Below are 22930 nucleotides of genomic sequence, written 5' to 3'. Positions count from 1 at the left end.
GAGAAGGAGAAGGAGAAGGAGAAGGAGAAGGAGAAGGAGAAGGAGAAGGAGAAGGAGAAGGAGAAGGAGAAGGAGAAAGAACAAGGGAAGGGAGACAAAGAGGAAGGAAAAGGTAAACCGGCACAAGGTGATCCCGATTATTCGAGCGATGACGATTCGGACGCGGACGACGCGGACTCTGTCTCCGACTCCGACTCTGCCCCTACCAGCAAGTCGCACTTCTCGTTCCACGACGTGTGGGAGTCTGTGGAGGAGGCTACCGAGGATTTCATCGAGGAAGTGGAGGATTTCTTTGACGGGTCGTCCTGAGTCATCAATTAAGCTTATCTTGACAGGCTGTGTAGTTGAAAAATTTTATCTTGATATACTCCCGCCCGCAGGGTAGATTGCTCGTATATTTTGCAACTTTCTGTCCTCCCCTACGTTGATGTCGCAAAACGCCCCCCATCCGCTCGGCGACCAGTTGATGAACCCCAGCATGCACGAAAACGGCTCCAGCACCACTCTGCAAGACTCAAAGAGCGTCAATACGTTGCTGTCACGAACTAGCCAGAAGAACGGCAGTCTGGTGGACCTGGAGCCCCGCGACACGCGAGATTTCCAGCTAACTGGCGGAGAGTCGCCGGCGTTGCTGGCCACGTCCGTCGGGTTCGACTCCCAGGGCCATCTGGTCACGTCGGCCTCCAACATCTCGCTTTTGTCGCTCAACCAGCAGGTCGCCACGCTCTCGTCCACCCCGTCCAATTTGCAGCGAACTTTCACGAACCCGCGTCTGCCGCTGCTCCAGCCGTCGTCAGCGAGTGCGGCCCCGCAGCAGCAGCAGTACTACCGCAGGTACTCGTTCACGTCGCCAAAGACGAGCGGCCGTGCGCAGCCGATGGCGATCCACGCGGCGCCAGACTCGCCGTCGCTGATCCCCACGTCGCTCGCCGCGTCGCCGTCCAACTTCAACCTGAACCAGTCGTCGCCTCCAAACTCGCTCAAGTCGCGCAGCTCGTCCTACATCAACGCCCCTAGCCTCCGACTCAACACGCGATTCCCGACCCACCTCCCCTTGACACGAACAGAGTCGGTCCCGAACTCGATCGGTGGCCGGTCGCCAGAATTCCTGCCCTGCTCGCTCTCGATGCCTCCCATGACGCCGCTCAACCTGTCGATGCCCGCCGTGGCGGACGAGAGCCCGTTCGACAACGAAAGCGACCCGAACAGCCAGGGCAGCTACAAAAGCGGGAAAAGTCCGAGTCTCGAACACTACGACGGCCCCGTTTTTGCAGAGCAAATCCAGGACACAGAGCTATAAGTCACGGTTTCAGGTCTACACAGGCCCAGATATCGCGGAGCAAAACGCGATGTGCATCCCACGACATGACGTTCACAAACTCGTCGGTGCTCTTGATGAACTTGCAATGCTTGTGCTCCATCTCATAGTCCCACTTGCCCAAAAGATCGTATTCGACCACCAGGTCGCGCATCGCCATGTCCAGCTTGTTCTGCTCGGTCGCCAGCGACAGCCCGCTGTGCTTGAACGCCGTCGACAGCACTGTGCTCAGAAGAGAGCCGGGCGGGAACAGATTCCACGCATCTCTGGTGTTCCAAAGCCGCAAGTAGCCCGACTCGAGGCCCATGTTGACGTCCCTTATTCGAGTCGTCCCAGACACTCTGTCGTACATGTTGGCGAGACTCTCGGACCAAAGCTTGGGCGAGTTGAAGGTGACGAGCAGGTTGGCGATCTGCACCAGGTGGAAGTTCAGACTTATGATTGACGCAATAGAGCCGCCCATAGAATGGCCCGCTATCACCAGCTGGTAGTCTGGATACTGCTGCTTGGCCTTGAGGTACTCGACAAAGATGTCCTCGAACATCCTGTCGGCAATGTTAAAGTAGCCGGAATGCACTTTGTTGAGCTTGAAGTAGTTTCTCCAGTAGTAGCCCCAGTACTGGCTCCGGTAGTAGGTGTACGGGTGTTGCGTCATGCCAGGGTCCACTTTCTTCTTGACCGACTTCCAGAAACCTTCCTGATACACCTGGGGCCAGAAGCTGATGGCCTTCTCACTGTAGATGGCAAAATAGTCTTTGAGCTCGAGATCCGATCTGATCGAAACGACGATTTTTCGGTAGTGGTGGTCCAGGAATAGCATGCCCTTGCCATTGAGCAGATATTGCATCCAGTCGAGCTTGCTAGCCGGTTTTTTCGCATTTAGCTGTTTCACTATCTCCACGTCGGTGGTATTGTTCGGTATTTTGGTGAACTGCTCCAGTTTGGGCGGGAACTGCAGACTTGTGGGGCCTGCCTCCGATGGTAGCTTGAGACCACCGTGCTTGTTGTCGCAGTTTGTGATTTGCAGGAAAGACGCCAGCTTGTCCAGAAAGACGAATACGTCCTCATCGTTGAGCGGAATGCCTTTGGGCTGGTGGCGGCTGATGATACGGGACAGGTCCCACGAAGTCGAGACTGACTTTGGCGACGGCGTTGAGAGGTTTTGCGGGACCGGCTGACAATCTGCTGGAAACGAGGCAAGTAGCAGTGCACAGAGCCACGTTTTGAGCAGCATTTGGAGAAGAGGACTCAGTAACATGGCCAGATCCCGATCTTATATTCCGGCACGGCAGTATTCTGTTCTGCCCCAATAGGTCGATCGACGCGGCCCCTGAAAAAGTTAAAATTAGCAACTGACAACAAAAAACTCAAATCAGGGAAGTGAAAAAGGCTCACCGGTAGCAGGTACCTATGTCATTATGGGCAGAAGAAAAATCGAGATCCAGCCAATCAATGACGAGCGGAACAGAACTGTAACGTTCGTGAAGCGAAAAGCCGGGCTGTTCAAAAAGGCCCACGAGCTCTCGATTCTTTGCAAAGTCGACATCGCCGTGATCATCATCGGCCACAACCACAAAGTCTACGAGTACTCGTCCAACAACCCGCAGGCGGTGATAGAGAAGTACCAGCGGTCTGGACAGACTCAGGAGTCGAAAAGACCGCAAGATTACGGCAATTACAAGTTAGTTTCGAGAGTCTCGACTAAGAAGGGAGCCAGAACCGACAACAGACACGTGAAGCAGGAATCCGTGGACGAGGATGGGTCTGACGACCAAAACCACTCCGAGTTGGACGGAGACGAGGACGACGACGCTGACTACGAGGAAACTCCAAGTAAGAAACGCAAGCTCTCCAGATCAGTGTCGTCTGAGGATCGTCCACGAAGACCAACATTTGTGCCGCCCAAGGAGGCCTCCGCGATGCCGTTGAACGCCAAGCTGTCCAAGCGGCCGCTCCTGAGTTTGCAGATTCCTAGCAACGACAGAGCGAACTCAGACAGCGACATCACGGTGACAGCTCTGGAATCGGGCCAGCTGAACGAGAACAAGGAGGGCGGAGACTCTGGCGCTGCGCCTGCGCGGACCTCGCAGAACGGGAAAAAAGTGAGCATTGCTGCAACCCCCACATCCAACACGTTCTTGCCGGGGCTCAACATCATGACTCAACAGAACACTCAAAACCCGCTCGATCAGTCCAACTCCTCCAACAAATCGACTCCTGTGTCGGCGACGCTGCCCCACGGGCTCTTTTCCTCGCTCCCGCAAATGTCGCCGACACAGATCCTCCCAACTCCGGTTTTTCCTCTGGGCCCGCAACAACAGCAATTAATGCAGCAGCAGAATTTTGCACCTTACAGCGCCAAATTCCCGCCAAAGTCATCCACGGGGCCGCCTCCCTTCTTCAACTACACAGGAGACACACCCTTGCTCCCTTCGGGACTCTCTTCGCGGTATCTTGACATGTTCCCCTCGCCCAATGTATATTATAGCCAGGAGTGGCCTATGCCGATGGGGACAGGAAATCCGCCCGTGCAAAACCCAGGAGGCCCGCCAGGCCCCGGGGCCAACGGCCAGCCCAATCATCATGTGCCGCAGCAGCTAAATCAACAACAGGGATGCGCCAATAACGGCGACTCTGGACAGAAAGGCGGCTCTGCTTCGTCGTCTGGCACCGCGTACGGTGGCCCGACAAGCAGCAGCGGCACACAGGGGCAGGAGGGGAATTTCTCGACGCTGACGAGCCCGCTACAAGTAATCGGCTCGGCGATCTACAACCAGGCTGCCCAGGCTGCTGAGCGACGAGAGGAGGAGAAATAAATGTATAGTAGCTTGAGTAAGTGCTTTTAATATTTTCCTCACGACACGTGACTCTGTATAGGGCTTACAAGTTTTTCACGCTTGTTTTTCAGCGAAAAAAAATTCGTGAAATATTCTCTACTAAAGATGAAGGTAGGTAGACAGGAAACTATCCCCAAAGTGTACTAACGATGAAGTTGAACATCGCTTACCCAGCCAACGGTACCCAGAAGAGTATCGACATCGACGATGAGCACAAACTGAGAGCCTTCTACGAGAAGAGAATGGGCCAGGAGGTCGAGGGAGACGCCGTGAGCGATGAGTTCAAGGGTTACGTCTTCAAGATCACCGGTGGTAACGACAAGCAGGGTTTCCCAATGAAGCAGGGTGTCATGATCCCAAACAGAGTCAAGTTGCTCTTGACCAAGGGTTCCTCCTGTTACAGACCAAGAAGAACCGGAGAGAGAAAGAGAAAGTCTGTCAGAGGTTGCATTGTTGGTAGCGACCTTGCTGCCTTGTCCCTTGTTGTTGTCAAGCAAGGTGAGCAGGAGATCGAGGGTCTGACCGACACTCAGGTTCCAAAGAGACTGGGTCCTAAGAGAGCCAACCACATTAGAAAGTTCTACGGTTTGACCAAGGAGGACGACGTCAGACAATTCGTTATCAGAAGAGAGGTTGTTAAAGGCGACAAGAAGTACACCAAGGCTCCAAAGATCCAGAGACTGATCACTCCTCAGAGACTCCAAAGAAAGAGAGCTGTCAAGGCTGCGAAGGTCAAGAACGCTCAAGCCCAAAGAGATGCTGCTGCTGAGTACGCCCAACTGCTTGCCCAGCGTCTGCACGAGCGTAAGGCTGAGAAGGCTGAGATCAAAAAGAGAAGAGCTTCTTCGTTGAAGGCTTAGGTAATGTAGTGAATATATGCAGGTAAGCGACAGTAGCGAGCTTTTGGGGCTCCATATATTCATTTATACTGTAGTCATTTATTAGGATACTCTTACTGTGTTTTCTGTCGCTTGTCGATTTCCGCGAGCCGTTTGATGTTGTCGTATATTTCGTCCGTGCTCAGGCCATCGCCGTACCTCATCTTGGCCTCGTACCGCTCTTTTTCCTCCTTGTACTTCGGGTCTCGCAGAAGAATGGCAAGGTGCTGGCCAAACTTGCTTTCTGGAATCAGCTGTCCGGTCAACGGACAAACCACCTGCCGCTCGCCGTTTTTCGTCTTTTCCGCAAACTTCTGGTCCTCGTGCTTCCTCTTGAGCCGCGACTCGCCTGCCGACCGTATCTTCATGCCTGGACGTGCCTTTGGCAGCTCCACAGTCTCTTTCTGCTCCTCGTACAACGGCACTTCTTCCTCTTCCTCGTTTTCCTGGCTCTCCTCTTCTTCCTCAGAAAGCGCCTCCTCTCCCTTCTCCAGCAGCGAGCGGTACTCCAATTCTCCCCGGTCGAGCGGCGGCGCCAGCTGTGCCACCTCGTCGACCTCTGTGAACTCGATAGTCTCCACCACGACAAAGTCCTGCCAGTCGATCGACGCGAACTCCATTTGTTCCTTCTCCAGACGCTGCTTCTCCTTGGTCTGTTCCTCCTCTGCCTTGGCCATCTGCTGGGCGCGCGCGTAGCAGCGGTCCAAGAACTCCGTCTGGTCGTAGTTGTCTAGTTCGTGCTGTATTTTCTCCTTTTCTGCCAAAATGAGCTTATAGGACTCCAAATATTGCCTGAAAAGCCCGTGGAGCGAGTGCGACGCGCTCAGGAACTCGAACTGGATGGACTGCTTCTTGTCGTGAGAAACGTGCTCCTTTAGCACCTCAATCGACTCGTCACCGTTCAGAGCCACGTACCGCGCCGCGAGCTTGATCATGTCCACGTCCAGGGCAGAAACCTTGCCCGGGGAGATAATAAACCGCAGCTCCGGCACCTCAGGCGCCTCTTTTTGAGGTTGGGTGGCCTCGCCGCGCCGCAGATCTCGCATGCATTTCTGGTAGTATTCGTGGTGCACGTTATCCTTTCTGAGGAAGGCAAACTTGGGGTTGTTTGCCTCCTTCGTCAACAGCCGCTGCTCAAATGACTCGCCGTTGCGCACAACAAACCCGGCCGTCTTTTCAATGACCGCACGCATGTCCTCTGGAGGAGCATCGGTCATGACAAAATAAATCTTAAAAATTATTTCGACGCGTCGCTCTGATATCTTCCTCTCCATGAAGATACTTCTGTCGACAGTGCGAGACAAGGCCAAACTGACCGGTAAGTAGACCTCGCAGGCCAACTAACACCAGAAATTGCGATATTCCAAAACGAAGCCAACCGCAAGATCCGGCTCGCCAGACCAACGCCAGCACAGTACTCCTCGCTCTACTCGGCCGCTATCATCGAGCAGATCACCCCATACAAATTCAACGACATTACGTACACCGCAATTGCGCGCCAGGGAGGCCTGATCGACATCTACAACGCGGACTCGTCCGTGCCGTTCATCTCGCTCACGGAGAACCTGCGCCTGGGGTCAGACTTTATGGTTGCCCTGAACGTAGTGGAGCATTTTCTGATCAGCTGCAGCAACAGGGGACTGGTGTCTGTCTACGATATCAACAAGCTGGTTGGCGAGCCAGACCTTGAAGGTGGGTTTTTCATGCTGATCGAAGACCCTGTCGAATTCTGCCGCCCGCTGGATAACCCGTTCAAGTTTGTCACTGGAGGATACAACAACAGCCTGGAAATGTACGATTTCCGCAAAGACTACGAAAGCCACCAGCGCCAGACGTCGGAGTCGACGTTTCTTAGAATATGCAGAAGTATTATCACGATAAAGCCGGTGTTCAAGACCGCGAACCCAAAACCGAACGGAGACTTTCCGTGGCTCAAGAACGCGGTGTTCGTGCGCGAGTCGCGCGAGGACGCCGACCTCACGATTCTCGCGACGACGAAGTTCGGCAAATTGCTGATGTACAAGCCGTACTTCGCCAAGGTGCCCATCCAAGTATTTCAGCTCTCTCCGCATTCCATCAACCACATCACCACGCTGAACAAGTCCAAGATCCTGTTCATGGACTCGTTCAATGCGATCGGCATCTTCGACTTGGCTGCCGAAAAAGTGGTGAAACAGTTCAGCATCGCTCTGATCGGGTCCATCGCGTCGCTAGATTGCGTCAAAATTAACGAGTTCTCCTTCCTCGTCATCATCGCTTCGCTAGACAAAAACCTCAGACTGTACAGACTCACACTGCCTGACTGCACGCTGGCACTCATTGGCATCTCCAAACTCTCGTCCATAGTGCCCTGTCTAAAGCTCGTCGACCTCGAGGATAAGGTGCGCCAGCTAGACTTTAGGTATTATGACACAAGATAGCTCTCTATTTATTGCCCATCACGTCAACGTAGCCACGGCGCGGACCACGCTTGGACTTGCGCGTTGTCGAAACAGACATCGAAAGCAAATCCTCGATGTTGTCCGTTTTTTTCGTGCCGTTCAATGTTGCCGGAGTAGGCGGACCCGCTGGCGGCCCACGCGGAGGTGCTCCCATTGCGTTAGGCTTGTCGGACAGAGGCTGGCCAGATGCAGAATCCGAAACAGCCCGCTTGACAGGAGGCGGCGGCGGCGGGGTTGAAGCAGCCTGCTCCTCCGGCGACGCGTTCTTATTCACCCATCTCTTTAGCTTCTCGTCGTAGTAGAACGAGCTTTCTTCGCCCAGTTTGGCCCTGATAGGCTTAGGCTGGTCGTTCTTCTTTTTCCCGAGCCAGCTAAACCAGGAGCTTCCTCCCTTATCCGCATGCTTTTGCTCTTCTTCCTTTTGCTTGGCTTCTTGCTCCTTTTTCTTCTTTTTCTCTTCTTCATCTTGCTTTTTCTTCTGCTCCTTCGTTTCTTCGTCATCATCGTCATCATCAACCACGTCGTCATAGTACTCCTGGTCATCATCTTCAGCGTGATACCTCTTCTGGTCCGTGATAACAGTAGCCGGTGACCTAGCCTGTCTGTACGGAGCAGATGGAGGATCAAACATGCTCTGGAGATGGCTTGCGTCAGCAGCATGGAATGAGGCAGCAGGCCTTAAAATTCTGCCACTAGGAGGAGGCAATGGCTCGTCGCTAGGCTCGGAATCAAGATCTGACTCCAGTTCAGGACTATGGTGGTCTTTAGGCTCATTTTCAACCGGAAGCGATGCTTCGTTTTCCTGCCTCTCTTTTTCCTCCACCTCTGCCTTCTTAGCGGCCTCGATCTCTGCAGCAGTAGGGGCATGGTAGCCTCCATAGCTGTAGAAATCGTAGGAGTCGAACTCCGGAGCCTGGAAGTCCTGGTCCTTGGTGTCGTCAGGGCTCTGCGTAGACTCAGCTGTGACGTTCGTAGGAGGCTTGTACCGGCTCTGGTTCGAGCCGTTCACCTTTCTCGAGGTCACGTGCGCATATGGGTTGTAAATTTTGGGTTTCTTTGGCTCGGCAGTAGAAGGCTTTGGTGATTCATTTTCAGCCTGTGGTTCAGGTGGCGGGGCAGTCGCCTGCGGCGGAGATGAAGGCTCGTTCGACTGAACAGGAGAAATAACGAGCGACTCGACTCGGTTTGGAACAAACTTTCTGGCAGCTGGCTGCTGAACGATGTCGTCGGTCATTATCGACGTATCATACTCCTCGCCAAGATCTGGCTTTTCCTCCTTATCAATTGGAGCAGGCGTGTAAGCTCCATAATCTGCTAGCTCTTTCCGAGGACCATATTTGGAAACTTTTCCACAAGCCTCGCGGTTGTCCAATTGCAACGGGGTTTGAGGAGCATAAGTTTGGCCCGGCCCTGGAGTAGAGGTTGTAAACGGCAAATCAGGGCGAGAGCGTCCGACTTCCGCAAAAGAGTTGGACCTTGCAGCAGCAGGTGGATACCGAGGGGCAGACGGGCTTTGACCCGCTGTTTGCGCTGAAGGGGACGATCCAGGGGACGACGGTGGAGCAGTATTCAGGACCGGCTTCTCATTATCGTAAACGATGCCAGCGTTTTGCGGAGAAAGAGGGGCATAAGTGGAGGCCTTTTTGGATTTTGTTTTTGCCTGAGAGTAAGAAGACTGATGGGATTGAATAAGAGTGGAAGTTGACGACGTTGTAGGAGCAGATTGCGAGTGAGAAGAAGAGGAGTACATGCCAAACGACGGTGCTCTGGACAATGTTTGGTAAGTTGGCATCACAGGCTGAGACTGTGGCTGTATGTTGGACAAATCCATCTGAGAGTGAGTGCGAGAAGGGGCAGGGCTATATTTGGCAAAAACACCTTCCGATTTGGCTTTTTTGCCATCTTCAAGCTCCTCACCTGCAACGAATTTGTTGAACGACTTGTCTAGGTGGCCCCAAACCTTGTCCAGTCCAGATCTGCCCAACTTTCCGCCGAACCATCCAGAGACCTCAATCTCTGTTTGCGAAAGTCTTTCCAACAGCTGGCCATTGGCAAATGCAACGGCAGGGTCAACGTAGGTAGCTTTGGACTTGATGATTCCTGTTGTGTGATCAACGTATTTCTTAGCTTCCGCAAAGTGACCAACGTCCAACAAATATGAAGCATGATGAACCTTGACGGAAAGAATATGTGGGAAACCATTCGAAAAGGCTGGAGGGATGTTTGAGGACGAGCTCAAGATGTACTCATAGAGCTCATCAATGATCATAGAATCAATGCTGCTAGGCGAAAAGGTTTGGATTTTTGGGATCAGCGGTAAACCAGACAACAAGAAGCAGATTTTTCCGTGGAGCTCAAAGCCAGCCTCTGAAAGTAAACTACCAACCTGAACCAGCACAGAGGCAGGATTCTTGTTGTTGAGAAGGACAAACGGAATAACAGATCTAAAGTTGTCAATTACCCACTCCTCTTTACCATGCAGCTGCTCGGCACTAAATTCGTTCTCGCCTGACGATTGTAAACAGAAACTCAGATTCTGTTGAAGAACATCCGCGCCATCAAAGTTCCTTTCGGTGTACAGTTTAGTGACTTTAGCAAATGCTTCTTGCCCTAGCATGTTCGCAACAATCAATGCAATCGCCCAGTCCTCCTCAACAATGGCCATTTGAAGAGCACCAAGTTTGTCTCCAGCTTCCAGATACTTGCTAAGGTTCAGCAAACCAACTTTTTCGAGTTTGTGCGCATTGAAAGGCTTTTGGTTAGGAACATAATAGTTCTCAATGGTGCTCAATTCAGTAGGCCCTTCTTGGCTATTGACCGCCAGAGAAGGATTCAATACTTGTACGACGCTTCGCAGATACTCTTTTTGCGCAAAGTCACCAGGCTTGTTGATGTTCGTGACAAGTGCTCTCATCACAGCCCATAGAAGGTGGACCTCCGATGTGAATGGGCCTTCCAAGTCAGCTCCCAAAGACAGTAGCTTATCGTTGATCCATTTTTCAACATCCTTCTTCTTGGTTTTGTTTTTGACCAAAGGACCAGGGAACTGCTGTACGAGTACTTCATTTTTGAAAACGTAGTTTCCGTCCACAATTTTAACATTGTGTTTGTGATGTCCGTAGCCATAGGAAGAAGGAACAAGGTATGCCACTTTGTTAGAGCCTGAAAAGCTAAACAACGGCCACTGTCTTCTGACCAGGTTTTCCGGATTCACAACAACTGGTGCTGGAGTGGACTGGACCAGATGAGTGGATGCATTGCTTCGTGTAGAAGAATATCCGGAGTTCTTCCCCGGTGGAAGAAATGAGCTTCTTCGCTTGTGTGATACTGAAGGAGAACTAGTGTCCGGCTTCAAATTGTCACCATACACTGAGTCTAACGGCTGATAGTTGCTTTTTGGTTGACCAAGCGGGTGGGGAAATGGAACAAGTTTTGATTGCTGAGCTTGCGGTGTATATGGAGAATACTTTGTAGCTTTCTGCAGATTTGACGGATGTCTTGCTTGTGGCTGGGAAGCGCCAAGCTGCGGTTGTGGTACCCCAAAATTGTTGACATCGTTGGCAGGCTGAGGAAACTGCGGGTGTGTAGTAGGAATTCTTGGACTGGCCATTTTGGCGATCGGCGACTTGTGGGGCACTGGAACAACATTGGGATTCACTGGTGGATTAGAAGTCGTCGATGAGGTTCTCGCATGCCCTCCAGCTTCGGCTGGCGCATACGGGTTGGTAGACTTTCTCGGCCTACCACCAATAGGAGGTAGAGGATGAGGGCCACCTGCTGCAGGTTGATTAATGCCAGCTAGCTGAGCGTTGGCAACAACAGGCGAGTAAGGGCTGGTCCTTGAAATTCCGGGCGATTTTGGCTGGTATGGATTTCTAACTGTCGAGCTGGACGGATTTATCTCATATGGATTTTTAGCAGGCAAAGAAGCGGATCCAATGCTAGGGAGCGGGAGTTCCTCGAAAAAGCTTTTTTGTGGCTTAAGTGTTGCTCTTCCAGGTGGAGGCGTCGAACGAGTGGACGAGATGCTGCCGGTCCGTGGGGGCAAAGGATTCGATTGCGACGCTGGAGATGCTGGATTGTTTGCGTGGCTTTTCTGAAGCTCGATCATAGTATACACGTTCTGCTTTGGAGCTGGCGTTTTCGAGATAGGAGTGTGTTTGGCCAACAGCTCTGCAGGGAAATCGTATGCATCCGTCTTTTTCTTCTCCTTTTCCAATTTTTCCTTGATATGAGACTGCTGCAACGATGGACCTTGGAAGTTGGTGTACGATGATGTCAGAACGGGAGGTGGTGGTGGTGACGTCGCCTGCAATCCCTGCGGGGCATAGCGTGATGCAAACGCCGGAGCAGGCGCCTGAGGAACAGGAGTCGTGGCCGGTGCAGTAGACGGCTCGTCATCCAAGAAATCGTCATCTAAAACTTCGTCTAGAAGTAGCTCGTTATCACCCTCAAGGAAACTCAGCTTGTCATCCAACTTGGGCTCCTTTTTTTGTTCCTCGCGTGGCTCTTCTGGCTTCACTGTAGCTGTCAAATCTTGTTCGCTAGCTTCCAGAGACTTTTCTGCTTGACCATCCTTCACAACGTTGGGAATCTCCTCAGAGGGAATATTTTTAGGAGCCTCAGTAGAATTCTCAACACCTATTGACTCCAGGAAATCCTGAGTCGCGTTTGCTCCATTTTCATAGCCGTCGCCAGAAGTTGCCTCCCAAGGTAATGGCTCGCGAGGCTCGGTGTCCCATGGAAGAACCTCATCTTGAGGTTGTTCAGGCGACTGCTCTGGAGAGTGTTCCGGGGAGTCCGCCAGGGACTGCTCAGGAGCTGTCTCCTCGGGCTGCTGCAGAGGCTGTTCCTCAGACAGAGGTTTAGATGGACCATCAGTCTCCCAAGGAAGTGATTCCACCGGCTCCTCGTCCCACGGCAGCGTGGGCTCTTCTGGTTGTGATCTCTCAATGGGCGCCGTCTTTGCAAGATCAAAAGAATCCAGAGGTTCACGTTTATTTGCTTCGCCTAACAACTGTTCCTGGGAAGGGTCTTCTACGATGTCAGCGATATTGGATGCAGATGCATCAGCTGTTGCAACCTGTTCAGGTTCTTCAGGTGTGTCTTGAACAGCATCCATCTCCTGGTGCGTCTCCACGGGCAATGGGACCGTCTTTGTGTTTGGGTGGTTCTCTGTCTCACTCGGCTGTGCTGCCAATGACGTCTCGTCAGCGTTCGCCACACTAAGTGTCTCTATTAGGTGTTCTGTCTCATCTTTGCCTTCGAGCTGTGTGTCGTCCACAACCAATGGAGAAGTGGACACGTCTGGCTGTTCTCGGTGCTGCACGACGTCGTTGGACGGTATGCTGTCGACGAGTAAGGGGTCCTGAGGATGCAGATCTGGCTCTAAGGAGACCTCGGGCGTGTCCTGAAGAGGCTCTGATGAATCAGCCGGAACCTCCTCACTTAGGACTCCTTCCTCAGGCCCCAACACAGCCGATTCCTGGGTCTGGTAGTTGTCGGAGATTGCCTTCTCGTGAGGCGCTGTTTCCGCGGACTTAGCTGACGGTAGCTGATCTGAAGAATCCTCGGGGAGGTCAATGTCATCTTCTGTGCGCGAAGGTTCGGACCCGGGTAGCATAGCGGTCTCGATGCCAGCAGGACTCGACAAGCCCTCATGATGGTCTTGTTTGTCGATCTCGTTGCTAGCAAGATCAGCCTCGGGACCTTCAGCCGGCACTGAGTTCTGAACGGCTAGGTTCTCAATCACGGTACCGACGTCGCCGAGATTTTGTGTATTCTGAGACATTGCGAGATCTATGCTTGTGTAGTTGTCTCGCTCAGTTTCGCTCATACTGTTATTTTTCCACTTGTTTATTTTCCTGCCATGAGCGGCGTGTCAATAAAAAAAATTTAGGCAATTAAAAAAATTCAATTATAATCATGATCGTGGGAACCAAGGGTCCTAAGGGTAAGCCGAAGATGGCTTCTGAGAAGGAGAGGTTTCTGCAGTGCTGCGGAGACATCTCGCTGGAGCTTGTGTCGTCGCTGAGCAACTCTAAAGACATTAATCTGAACGGCCTGATCATCAGATACTCTAAAAAGTACAAGCTCAAGCAGCAGCCACGGCTGACAGACATCATCTCGTCGATCCCCGACCAGTACAAAAAGTACCTACTACCGAAACTAAAAGCCAAGCCCGTTAGAACGGCTTCTGGTGTTGCCGTGGTGGCCGTGATGTGCAAGCCCCACAGGTGCCCCCATATCGCATACACGGGCAATATCTGTGTCTACTGTCCGGGAGGACCGGACTCGGACTTTGAGTACTCGACACAGTCATATACCGGATACGAGCCCACGTCTATGCGGGCGATCAGGGCCAGATACGATCCCTACGAGCAGGCGAGGGGCAGAATTGAGCAGTTGAAGCAGATAGGCCATTCCATCGACAAGGTCGAGTATATCATCATGGGAGGAACGTTCATGTCGCTGCCGAAGGACTACAGAGAGAACTTCATTGTTCAACTGCACAACGCGTTGACAGGCTACAACGGAACAGATATAGACGAGGCGATCCAGTTTTCGCAGGAATCCGAGACCAAATGTGTCGGCATCACCATCGAAACGCGTCCCGACTACTGCACAGAGACGCATTTAGACGATATGTTGAAGTACGGCTGCACAAGACTCGAAATCGGTGTCCAGTCTGTGTACGAGGACGTGGCTAGAGACACCAACAGAGGCCACACCGTCAAGGCTGTGTGCGAGACGTTCTGCTACGCCAAAGACGCAGGGTACAAGGTTGTTTCTCACATGATGCCAGACCTGCCTAACGTGGGAATGGAGCGCGATCTGGAGCAGTTTAAAGAGTACTTTGAGAACCCAGATTTCCGAACCGACGGACTCAAGCTTTATCCGACTCTGGTGATCAGAGGCACGGGACTGTATGAGTTGTGGAAAAAGGGACTTTACAAGTCGTACAACGCCAACATGCTGATCGATCTGGTGGCGCGGATCATGGCGTTGGTGCCTCCGTGGACGAGAATTTATAGAGTCCAGAGAGACATTCCGATGCCGCTGGTGACGTCTGGAGTCGACAACGGCAACCTGCGGGAGCTTGCGCTGGCCAGGATGAAGGATTTCGGCACCACTTGCCGCGACGTGCGGACCAGAGAGGCAGGAATCCAGGAGGTGCACCACAAAGTGCAGCCGGACCAGGTGGAGCTGATCCGCCGCGACTACTACGCCAACGGCGGGTGGGAGACTTTTTTGTCGTACGAGGACCCGAAACAGGACATTCTGATTGGTCTTTTGCGTCTGAGAAAGGCCTCGAAGAAGTACACGTACCGAAAAGAATTCCGCGGCCAGCAGACTTCGATTGTGCGAGAGTTGCACGTCTACGGCTCTGTGGTACCCTTGCACTCACGAGACCCGCGAAAATTCCAGCACCAGGGTTTTGGCACGCTGCTTATGGAGGAGGCCGAGCGCATCGCGCGTGAGGAGCACGGTTCGGCCAAGATAAGCGTGATCTCGGGCGTGGGTGTGAGAAATTACTACAAGCGGCTTGGTTACGAGTTGGACGGACCATACATGTCGAAGAGTCTTGGCTGATTACACAAAGGAGGGCTCTATTTTTGAGCACACGTCGACGTAAGCCTTGAGGTCGTCCAGCGTGCGCACTCTGCTCCCGCTAAAAAATAACCTCCAGTTGGTGTTGGGAATGCAGTAATTGCTTGTGGACCGGTCAAAATACCACTTGTTGACCGGGTTGTTCTTTCTGGAGCGCCACAGCAGCTCGTCGGGGTACGTGAGCAGCAGGGACTTGAACACGACGTCTGCTATGCCGGGGATGCCTTGCAATTTGCGCAGCACTGCGAATTTGTCGAGATACGGCACCCTGCGCCCGCCCGCAGACTCCCAGGTGACGATCGCGCCACCCTCGTAGTCGCCTGCGATGATGATGGCCGCGATGTTGCCGTTTACTCGGCTCAGGTAGTGCTCGAGGTCCAGGGTCTTGCCAAACGAGTCGTTTATAAGATGAGTTAATTTATTCAGGTCGACGATTTTCTGCCGGTCGAACTCCAATAAATCGATGCCCTTGCCGTCCGGCTGGTCGTCCGAGAGATGGATTGTGAGCGGCGTGCCGCGCCGGATCACCGTCGTGTTGAGCTGCGGCGTCTTTTTCAGGTTCACCGGCAGCGACGACGAGATGATCGGGCGGTCAGTTAGGACGTTGTAGATGATCGGGTTGGTTGTGCGCGTGCCGTGGCGCAGCGTGGCAATGGCCGGCGTCGTGATGAGCCCCGTGGCGGCCGGCTGGATCGCCAGCAGCTGGTTCATTTCCGTGAGATTCTGTGCATGCACGTCCCTGACGGAGGAGTCCAAGTGGCCGATGTGAAGCTCCGAGATGATGTCGTCGTACTCCTGGAGCAAGTTTATGTACACGTGACTCGACTGGAACCGTTCCAGCGACGGGATCCCGCCGAGTTCCTCGAAGTAGATGATTTTCTCGACGGTGAGCAGATCGTTTGCGTTGCTGCGACGATACGCCTCGTTGAAGCCGGCCAGGTTCGACACCAGACACTTCAGTGTCTCGAAGGGCGTCATCAGGACCTCCGTGCTGTCTTTCTCGACCGTTGTCGGAAATATGATTGGGACAATACCGTGCAGCAGCGGCACCACCAGCAGTTCGGGCAGCGAGAAGCTTTCCTGCTCGAAAAGGCCCCTGACCGTCCGTGCCTGCAGATTCTCCGTCTGGAGGGCCTGGATCAGCGTGTCGCACTGGTGCACAAAGTCTTTGACGGTCAGCAGCCCAGAGTCGCTGGCAGTTATCTGGTGCTTTCCGTCGAGCACCAGAACCGGCGACACGCCAAGCTGCACCAATTTTCGCAGCGTCAGGGCGATTCCCCGCAAAATCTCCGAATCGAGCCGTCGCGGCGTCGGGATCCTGATCAGGGCTATGCGCAGCGTGTCCGAGAGCTGGATCTCTGGCTTCTGGGACTGCTCCGGCAGCTGGATCTCGCTTCTGGCTGAGTGCTTGAGCAGCAAGTCGTTGATGAGCCTGTCATGTTTGCTTGTCTGCAGCGCCACGTCGCTGTCCAGAATGCGCCTGTGACTCTGGTAGATGTCGTTTTCCTTGAGCAGAGGATACTTGGAGAGATAATTACGAGCCTCCCGCTTGGTGGCTGTGCTGCTGAGGATTGTGAGGATCAGGTCTTTTTTGTCGTCTCTGGAGGTCTCGTGGCGCGTGATGCGTGACTCGAAGTTGGAAAGCGCCCGTTTCCACACGTTCGGAGCCGTCTGCAGCCGACCTCGACGAAGCATAATATGTTGAGTCACGAACAATTTTCCAGTGCAGAGATGTTTCCCCGGATTGTGGCGTGAACCTATCAAAAAAAGGGATATATATTTTGCTCTTCTTCTATTTCGCATCCCCGATCCAAAAAATACCATTCCAGCCAACATCATGGGAGAAGAGCCACCCCCAGCATGTCGCACACCAATTGAGACGTTCACGCGGCCAACGGTCCGCAGAAGTTCCACCAACAACTACAAAAGCGAACTCGAAGCATACACACATCACGAGACCGACTCGCCCCAGAGGCAGCTCGAGAGAAGAAAATCAGAGGAGTCGACGTACCAGAGAATGCTGCCGCAGTACCACAGGCGCCAGATGTCGCACCACGACGACGCCGACGACGCTGCATCCGTGATATCCAGCCGTAACTACGAGCGGATAGTGGGGCAAATCACAGACGTGCAGACGACGTCTTCGTCGATTCCTCGCCCGCATGCCAACCAGCAGGACTCTCCCCCGCAGGATCGGCCTGGTGATCCGGGGAGACGGCTCTCGTTCAAGTTCGACGACTACAAGAGCCACATGCTCCGCAAGAGTCTAGGCGACAACCAGGTTTAGCGGGTCTACCGGAGAGAAAAAGATATGTAGCAAGCAAGGTTTTGTAATATGGCGCTTCGTTTTGGTACCCGACACACCACGTATGATGCACATCGATAAGTGATGTAAAATATTTTAGTAATTATTCTTTATCTTCCTCTATGAGTGCAGACAACCTGGATGCCAATTTTACAGACGATGAAGGTGAGTCCCACGTCGACAAGGCTAACACACGCAGACATCCTGGCTTTTGAAGAGGCTCTCAATGCTGACAATCAGGCTGCCGACGAGTCGGTAATCTCCCGGGTGAGCTCGGTCACCAACCTGGAGTACCCGCATGCAAAGCGCAAACGCCACAAGCCAGTGGTAGCTGAGCGTGTCTCCGGCTCAGGGCCGTTTGACGCCACCAACTCGCTCAGTTTCCAGGTCCTCAGATACCCGTTTTTGTTCTTTATCATGCTCTGGCTGGCAGTACTGAGCATACTGTACGTGATTGTGAGACTGTCTGTATTGGTGAGCGAACAAATTCTGGCAAACACAGCGGAGCGCAGACGCTTGATGGCCAAGCTCCAGAGCGCGACAAGCTACGACGACTACGTGGCGAAGGCCAAGGAGGTGGATGCACAGCTCGGCCTCGACGAGTGGAAGCTCGAGGACCGGTCGTCAGAGTACGACTGGCGGACGCTGCGGCGGCTCAAGGCCGACCTGCGCCGTCTGCGGCTGGAGGAAAACTATGAGGAGCTAATGGTGGTTCTGCAGACGTGTGTCAAGTCGAACTTTGCTGGCATCGAGAACCCGATTCTTTATTCGCAGTGCTACTACGGCACAAAACTTCTGATCCAGGACTACCTGCATGAGGTTGTTTCGTCGATCAACGCCATCACAGAGACGGATAAGGTTGCTATTGAGGAAAAACACATTTTTTTCAAGATCGTCTCGCGAAACTACGGCAAGACGGCGCTCGCGCTGAGCGGAGGGGCGTCCTTCTGCTATAATCATTACGGGGTTCTCAAAGCGCTGCTGGAAAACGACCTTTTGCCAAACATTATGAGCGGCACCTCTGGCGGCGGCATCATTGCTGCGCTGGCCACCACCAGAACTAACAAGGAGCTTCTTTCGCTGCTGACGCCGAAGCTTGCTAAGCGCATCAACGCCGCGGACGGGAAGACTATGATGGACTGGATCAGGCAATGGTGGGCCACCGGTGTGGTTTTCGACCCAATCAGCCTGGCCCGCAAGGCTCAGTGGTGGACTCTTGGCTCCACCACGTTCCAGGAGAGTTTCGAGCGCACGGGTAAGGTTCTTAACATTTCGACCACACCGCACGAAATGCACTCGTCTGAGGTTGTGTGCAATTACATCACGGCGCCAAACTGCTGTATCTGGTCCGCGTTGCTTGCCTCGGCCGCCGTTCCTGGCGTCCTCAAGCCCGTGGTGTTGATGGAGAAAGACAGGAAAACGCAGAAAATCAGGCCGTTTTCATTTGGAAGCAAGTGGCAGGACGGGTCTCTGCGGTCGGACATCCCGTTGCAGTCGCTCAACGCGTACTTCAACGTCAAGTTCACAATTGTGTCGCAGGTGAACCCGCACGTCCTGCTGTGGTTCTACAAGAGCCGTGGAGATGTCGGTCGTCCTGTGCCACGTCCAAAGGGGAAGAGTTTCCGCGGTGGTTTTCTTCCCAGCTACTTCGAGAACCTCATCAAGCTGGAGGGCATCAAGTGGCTCAAAATGATGAAGGACTTCCAGATCATCCCGAATTTCCTCGAGAGCGACTGGTCGGACGTGTTTCTGCAGCGATTTGACGGCACCATCACAATATTCCCGAAAATAAAAATAGCAGATTATTTCGATCTGCTAGGCGACCCCACAGAGGAACAGCTTGCGGAGCTCATGTCGAACGCAGAGCACGTGACGTATCCGAAGCTGCTGTTTATTAGAAACCGACTGGAAGTTGAGAGGGCCATAGAACGCGGCCGCAAGCTGAGCAGAAACACAGCCAACGACGTCAACCAAACGTCTTCAAGCGAGGATCTCGACGAGGACGATCAGGACGAGGACGGTTTCGATTCCCAAATGCCATATATGGGTCTGAGGCATCGAAGCATTTGATTACGGTTTATACACCTTGAACACAAACGACTGCTCGCCGAAATCGTCAAAGCCTTCTTCCTGCACACTCTGCACCTCTTTGAGGCCCAGACTCTCGACCAGCGACCACAGAAGTGCGCGTTCGTGTTCGTATCGTGGCCGCAGAGGGAGCTGGACGAGTAGTTGGGAGTTTTCTGGCGCCAGAAAACGCTCGACCACGTCACGAACCAGGACGGGGTGGTCTGCCGAGTAGATGGGGTCGCTAACAATGACGGTTGCAAATTTTTGGCTACCAAAGACATGCGGGTTCTTCCAATCAAGAACCTCGCAGGGAAGGTCCAGCTTGTTCAGCAGGACATTTTCCCTCAAATTCGGCACTATTTCAGGCAAGTCTGTGAGAACAACATCCTTATATCCCAGCAGTCCGCAGGCGATGCCTACCAGACCTGTTCCTGCCCCGAGCTCGAGTATCGGCTCGTCCAGCTTCGGAAAATTAACCAGCCGTCGGGCGAGCATGAGCGACGATCCCCATGTCTTCAGTCCAAGGTTATCGCTTGTCAGTGCTGGCTCGTGTAGACAGATTGGAGGCAGTCCGTCTACTGTGATTTTCCGCGTAAAACCTGGTGCGGCCGTCCGCCCGGAGTTTTCTGAGATGATTGTCGAGGCCAGCGCCCACACTTCCTCGCGGTCGGCTGCGTCCATCCACGAAAGCGGACATCCGCAAATGCCAGTGAGATACGACACTATATCGTTTGTTGGCAGTGCAGCCAGATCTGAAAAATTGGCGTACAGCAGTGGGCAGTGGGTGCGGAGCCACGCCTCTGCAGCGGCGAAACTAGCCGGATGTTCTCGCTTGACCGTCTCTATGGATCGCGTTTGCGGACTTTGTCCGAAATTGCAAATGTCGTCTGATTTGAGCAGATACAGGACTGTCTTGAGAACACAAGCGGGTGGCCGCGCGCCTATTTGCGGCAGGTCCATGACGTGCAGTGCTGGCAGATGCGACTTCTCCTCTGGCACGTCCTGGCGCACTGGCTCGGTTTCGACGTATTGCTTGGGCGACAAAAAGTCTAGGGGGTCGAAGGACATGCAAAACTATAAGTATTATTTTATATATTTTTATATATTCTATGTATTGAGCGATGTCTCTGCCCAAATCGTACCAGCAGAATTTTTCTCCCCAGGAAATCAACTTCCTGGCCGAGCAGGAGCTGGTCACGGTGATACCGCGGTACAGTATGAACGGGGCGCAGCTGATAGGCGCTAAAATGCCCAAACTGCGAGCCCTAAATAGAGAGCAGATCCCGCTCTGGCTCGCAACGTTGCTCAAAAAGCAGGAGAAATGCAACATCGTGGTGCCCGAGTGGCTGTCCGTGGAGTATCTGCGTGTGCGCTATGACGAGGAGATCAAGTATCCGAGCAAGTTTTCGAATCTGCCATGGCACTGGCTGCCCATAGCGAAAAAACTGCTCGACTACGCGTCCGACGACTTTATCGACCCGCCGCACGAGATCCGGTCCCTGCTCCAGGACTTGCGCGAAGTCCGGCTCGTCAAGGCCAGAAAGGGAATTCGGGAGCTCAATCATGTGTACATCCAGCTGGACGGGCTTTCGCTGATGGAGATCAACGAAATACGGCCCTTTATTTTAGAGGTGATGGATCAGCTACGGAAGATGAACGACAGTCTCAAAGTTAAATCCGAGGACGAAACGCCACGCCAGGCAGCCGCACAGATGGACCGCGACGACGACAGCGACGACGATATTTATCAGAAAGAGTAAACTAGCAAACATTTTCCACAGGAACAGGCTTGCGGTCTTCTTCGCCCAGATCGGTCTTGAGTCTTCTGTCAAACAGCTCGAACAGAAATCCGAGACAGGAGCTTGTGATCGCCGAGTCGTAGCGGCCCTTGCTACTCTCGTCACGAACAAACGCATGCTGGGCATCGCAGATCTCCATGAACGTGAGCTTGGCCCCCGCGTCTCTGAGCTTAGCTCTGATCAGATCGCGTCCCTCGGGCGGCACGTGGTTGTCGAGCGTGCCAAAAAACATCACGAGCTCCTGTCTGTGGCTGTCGAGCTCCTTGCACACTCGCTCCAGCGAATCGTCGCCGCCTTTCCCCAGCGACTTGGAGTGGATATCGGTAGCAAAGAAACACACCGCCGCGGTGACGCGCTGGTCAAGAAGCGCACGAAATGCCAGGTGGCCGCCCAAACACATTCCCGTGGCACCAATTTTCCCGTTAAACGTATCCAGCGAGCACAAATAATCACAGCATAGCTTGTTGTCCTCGTCGTAGGAGTCGATGGTTTTTTCGACCTTGTACCGGTTGCCGTCGTCGGTTCCCTTCACGTCGTAGGCCAATGGGCGGTGGTCGACAAAATCGTGGTATATCGACGGAGCCACGCAGATGTAGCCCTCGGCAGCGATCTTCTTCGCAAACCGTGCAACGGGACCAGTCACCTGGTAGATCTCGCTGTACACCACGACTCCAGGAAACCTGGCGCGCGGATATCCGGGGATTTTCGGGTGGAACGTGTATATTCTCATGGTGTCTCCCTTGGACGTCTTAACGTCCGCATACGACTCGGTGATGAGCATTGTAAAGTTTGGGTTTGAGGTGTCGTAGTATGAAAAATACCAAAAACTAATATTTTTCAATTCAATTAATGTTTGTCAGAGCATCTTCTTTCGCCAGACCGTCAGCAGCCCGTTCGCTGCTGAACTTTGCACGCAATACCTCCAGCACAGCTAGCAAGTCGAAAAAGCCAGTGCCGCGTCCAGGCATTGACAGGATCGGTGTGCCTTTCGACCCCTACGTCCCCATGAGAATGTCCCGTTTACCCAGCCCTCTCACGGCGCCAAGAGTGTATTTGAAGAGCATTTGGAACCGTCTGCTGCTTTTTGCATACAACCAGGTCCAGGTCTACTACTTCAAGAAGTCGATGGGGAAGAAGTACAAGCCCAACTTTCTTAAATGGAAAAACGAAGCCATCGAGACGTTTGTCAGAGTCAACAAGGGATTTGCTGAGAAAAAACTGGCATCGATCCGTACAAATGTGTCCCAGTACGTCTACGACGCGCTGGAGGCCAGAACCAATCGCATGCCTGCCTCGACAACCATGGGATGGGAGCTCGTGAAGTTCAACTCGGTACCAAAAATAATCAGCGTGCACTCGTTTCCGCACGAGGACGGAGTGCCCCTTCTTCTGCAAATCGTCTACAGGTTTGACACTAGACAACAGCTTGTCGTCAAAAAGGCGGGCCAAGACGCCCAGAACAACGTCAGAGATCTAACAGAGTATCTGGCGTTCAACATCGACCCATTCACCGACAGAATCGTCCTTGCCGGATCCGTATTCGAGTCGCCTGTGTCCAGAGGAGTGGCTCCCAAGGAGGGTGGCGGAAGAGAAGAGATATTGGCCCAGATGAAAGCACACGGAGACATCTACCGCATCGAACAATCTCAAGAGTAAATTGTATATATTTTA

The 22930-nt window shown here is 53.2% G+C and overlaps 15 protein-coding genes across 15 annotated transcripts; 10 read left to right on the top strand and 5 right to left on the bottom strand.

Annotated features, from left to right (window-relative positions):
• On the top strand, nucleotides 1-309 carry KL911_003605 (uncharacterized protein; the record flags this gene model as incomplete). The annotated part of the gene is made up of 1 exon (XM_043198804.1): nucleotides 1-309. A coding segment is annotated over one exon (309 nt), but the record flags the coding sequence as incomplete, so codon positions are not given.
• Nucleotides 310-427: 118 nt separating this feature from the next.
• On the top strand, nucleotides 428-1300 carry KL911_003604 (uncharacterized protein; the record flags this gene model as incomplete). The annotated part of the gene is made up of 1 exon (XM_043198803.1): nucleotides 428-1300. The coding sequence occupies one exon, from the start codon at nucleotides 428-430 to the stop codon at nucleotides 1298-1300; it is 873 nt and encodes a 290-aa protein (XP_043053935.1).
• A 1-nt stretch (nucleotide 1301) lies between these two features.
• Nucleotides 1302-2576, bottom strand: KL911_003603 (uncharacterized protein; the record flags this gene model as incomplete). Its single annotated transcript, XM_043198802.1, has 1 exon — nucleotides 1302-2576. One exon carries the CDS (start codon nucleotides 2574-2576, stop codon nucleotides 1302-1304), a length of 1275 nt encoding a protein of 424 aa, XP_043053934.1.
• Nucleotides 2577-2736: 160 nt separating this feature from the next.
• Nucleotides 2737-4134, top strand: KL911_003602 (uncharacterized protein; the record flags this gene model as incomplete). The annotated part of the gene is made up of 1 exon (XM_043198801.1): nucleotides 2737-4134. The coding sequence occupies one exon, from the start codon at nucleotides 2737-2739 to the stop codon at nucleotides 4132-4134; it is 1398 nt and encodes a 465-aa protein (XP_043053933.1).
• Nucleotides 4135-4304: 170 nt separating this feature from the next.
• On the top strand, nucleotides 4305-5015 carry KL911_003601 (uncharacterized protein; the record flags this gene model as incomplete). The annotated part of the gene is made up of 1 exon (XM_043198800.1): nucleotides 4305-5015. One exon carries the CDS (start codon nucleotides 4305-4307, stop codon nucleotides 5013-5015), a length of 711 nt encoding a protein of 236 aa, XP_043053932.1.
• Nucleotides 5016-5107: 92 nt separating this feature from the next.
• Nucleotides 5108-6250, bottom strand: KL911_003600 (uncharacterized protein; the record flags this gene model as incomplete). The annotated part of the gene is made up of 1 exon (XM_043198799.1): nucleotides 5108-6250. One exon carries the CDS (start codon nucleotides 6248-6250, stop codon nucleotides 5108-5110), a length of 1143 nt encoding a protein of 380 aa, XP_043053931.1.
• Nucleotides 6251-6305: 55 nt separating this feature from the next.
• Nucleotides 6306-7453, top strand: KL911_003599 (uncharacterized protein; the record flags this gene model as incomplete). The annotated part of the gene is made up of 2 exons (XM_043198796.1): nucleotides 6306-6326; nucleotides 6419-7453. 2 exons carry the CDS (start codon nucleotides 6306-6308, stop codon nucleotides 7451-7453), a joined length of 1056 nt encoding a protein of 351 aa, XP_043053930.1.
• A 4-nt stretch (nucleotides 7454-7457) lies between these two features.
• Nucleotides 7458-13310, bottom strand: KL911_003598 (uncharacterized protein; the record flags this gene model as incomplete). Its single annotated transcript, XM_043198795.1, has 1 exon — nucleotides 7458-13310. One exon carries the CDS (start codon nucleotides 13308-13310, stop codon nucleotides 7458-7460), a length of 5853 nt encoding a protein of 1950 aa, XP_043053929.1.
• An 89-nt stretch (nucleotides 13311-13399) lies between these two features.
• Nucleotides 13400-15067, top strand: KL911_003597 (uncharacterized protein; the record flags this gene model as incomplete). Its single annotated transcript, XM_043198794.1, has 1 exon — nucleotides 13400-15067. The coding sequence occupies one exon, from the start codon at nucleotides 13400-13402 to the stop codon at nucleotides 15065-15067; it is 1668 nt and encodes a 555-aa protein (XP_043053928.1).
• A 610-nt stretch (nucleotides 15068-15677) lies between these two features.
• KL911_003596 (uncharacterized protein) lies at nucleotides 15678-16780 on the bottom strand (the record flags this gene model as incomplete). The annotated part of the gene is made up of 2 exons (XM_043198793.1): nucleotides 15678-16517; nucleotides 16745-16780. 2 exons carry the CDS (start codon nucleotides 16778-16780, stop codon nucleotides 15678-15680), a joined length of 876 nt encoding a protein of 291 aa, XP_043053927.1.
• A 142-nt stretch (nucleotides 16781-16922) lies between these two features.
• Nucleotides 16923-17372, top strand: KL911_003595 (uncharacterized protein; the record flags this gene model as incomplete). The annotated part of the gene is made up of 1 exon (XM_043198792.1): nucleotides 16923-17372. One exon carries the CDS (start codon nucleotides 16923-16925, stop codon nucleotides 17370-17372), a length of 450 nt encoding a protein of 149 aa, XP_043053926.1.
• Nucleotides 17373-17549: 177 nt separating this feature from the next.
• KL911_003594 (uncharacterized protein) lies at nucleotides 17550-19460 on the top strand (the record flags this gene model as incomplete). The annotated part of the gene is made up of 1 exon (XM_043198791.1): nucleotides 17550-19460. The coding sequence occupies one exon, from the start codon at nucleotides 17550-17552 to the stop codon at nucleotides 19458-19460; it is 1911 nt and encodes a 636-aa protein (XP_043053925.1).
• Nucleotides 19461-19872: 412 nt separating this feature from the next.
• Nucleotides 19873-21220, top strand: KL911_003593 (uncharacterized protein; the record flags this gene model as incomplete). Its single annotated transcript, XM_043198790.1, has 2 exons — nucleotides 19873-20516; nucleotides 20734-21220. 2 exons carry the CDS (start codon nucleotides 19873-19875, stop codon nucleotides 21218-21220), a joined length of 1131 nt encoding a protein of 376 aa, XP_043053924.1.
• Nucleotide 21221: 1 nt separating this feature from the next.
• Nucleotides 21222-22040, bottom strand: KL911_003592 (uncharacterized protein; the record flags this gene model as incomplete). The annotated part of the gene is made up of 1 exon (XM_043198789.1): nucleotides 21222-22040. The coding sequence occupies one exon, from the start codon at nucleotides 22038-22040 to the stop codon at nucleotides 21222-21224; it is 819 nt and encodes a 272-aa protein (XP_043053923.1).
• A 68-nt stretch (nucleotides 22041-22108) lies between these two features.
• On the top strand, nucleotides 22109-22915 carry KL911_003591 (uncharacterized protein; the record flags this gene model as incomplete). The annotated part of the gene is made up of 1 exon (XM_043198788.1): nucleotides 22109-22915. The coding sequence occupies one exon, from the start codon at nucleotides 22109-22111 to the stop codon at nucleotides 22913-22915; it is 807 nt and encodes a 268-aa protein (XP_043053922.1).
• Nucleotides 22916-22930: the final 15 nt, after the last annotated feature.

Source organism: Ogataea haglerorum (assembly GCF_019207285.1).
Source record: "Ogataea haglerorum isolate 81-453-3 chromosome Unknown 81-453-3_NODE_9_length_481884_cov_97.824832, whole genome shotgun sequence".
In the NCBI taxonomy this organism is placed as follows: Eukaryota; Fungi; Ascomycota; class Pichiomycetes; order Pichiales; family Pichiaceae; genus Ogataea; species Ogataea haglerorum.
Note: the sequence above shows the minus strand (reverse complement) of the source record. Positions and strands in the feature narration are given on the sequence as shown.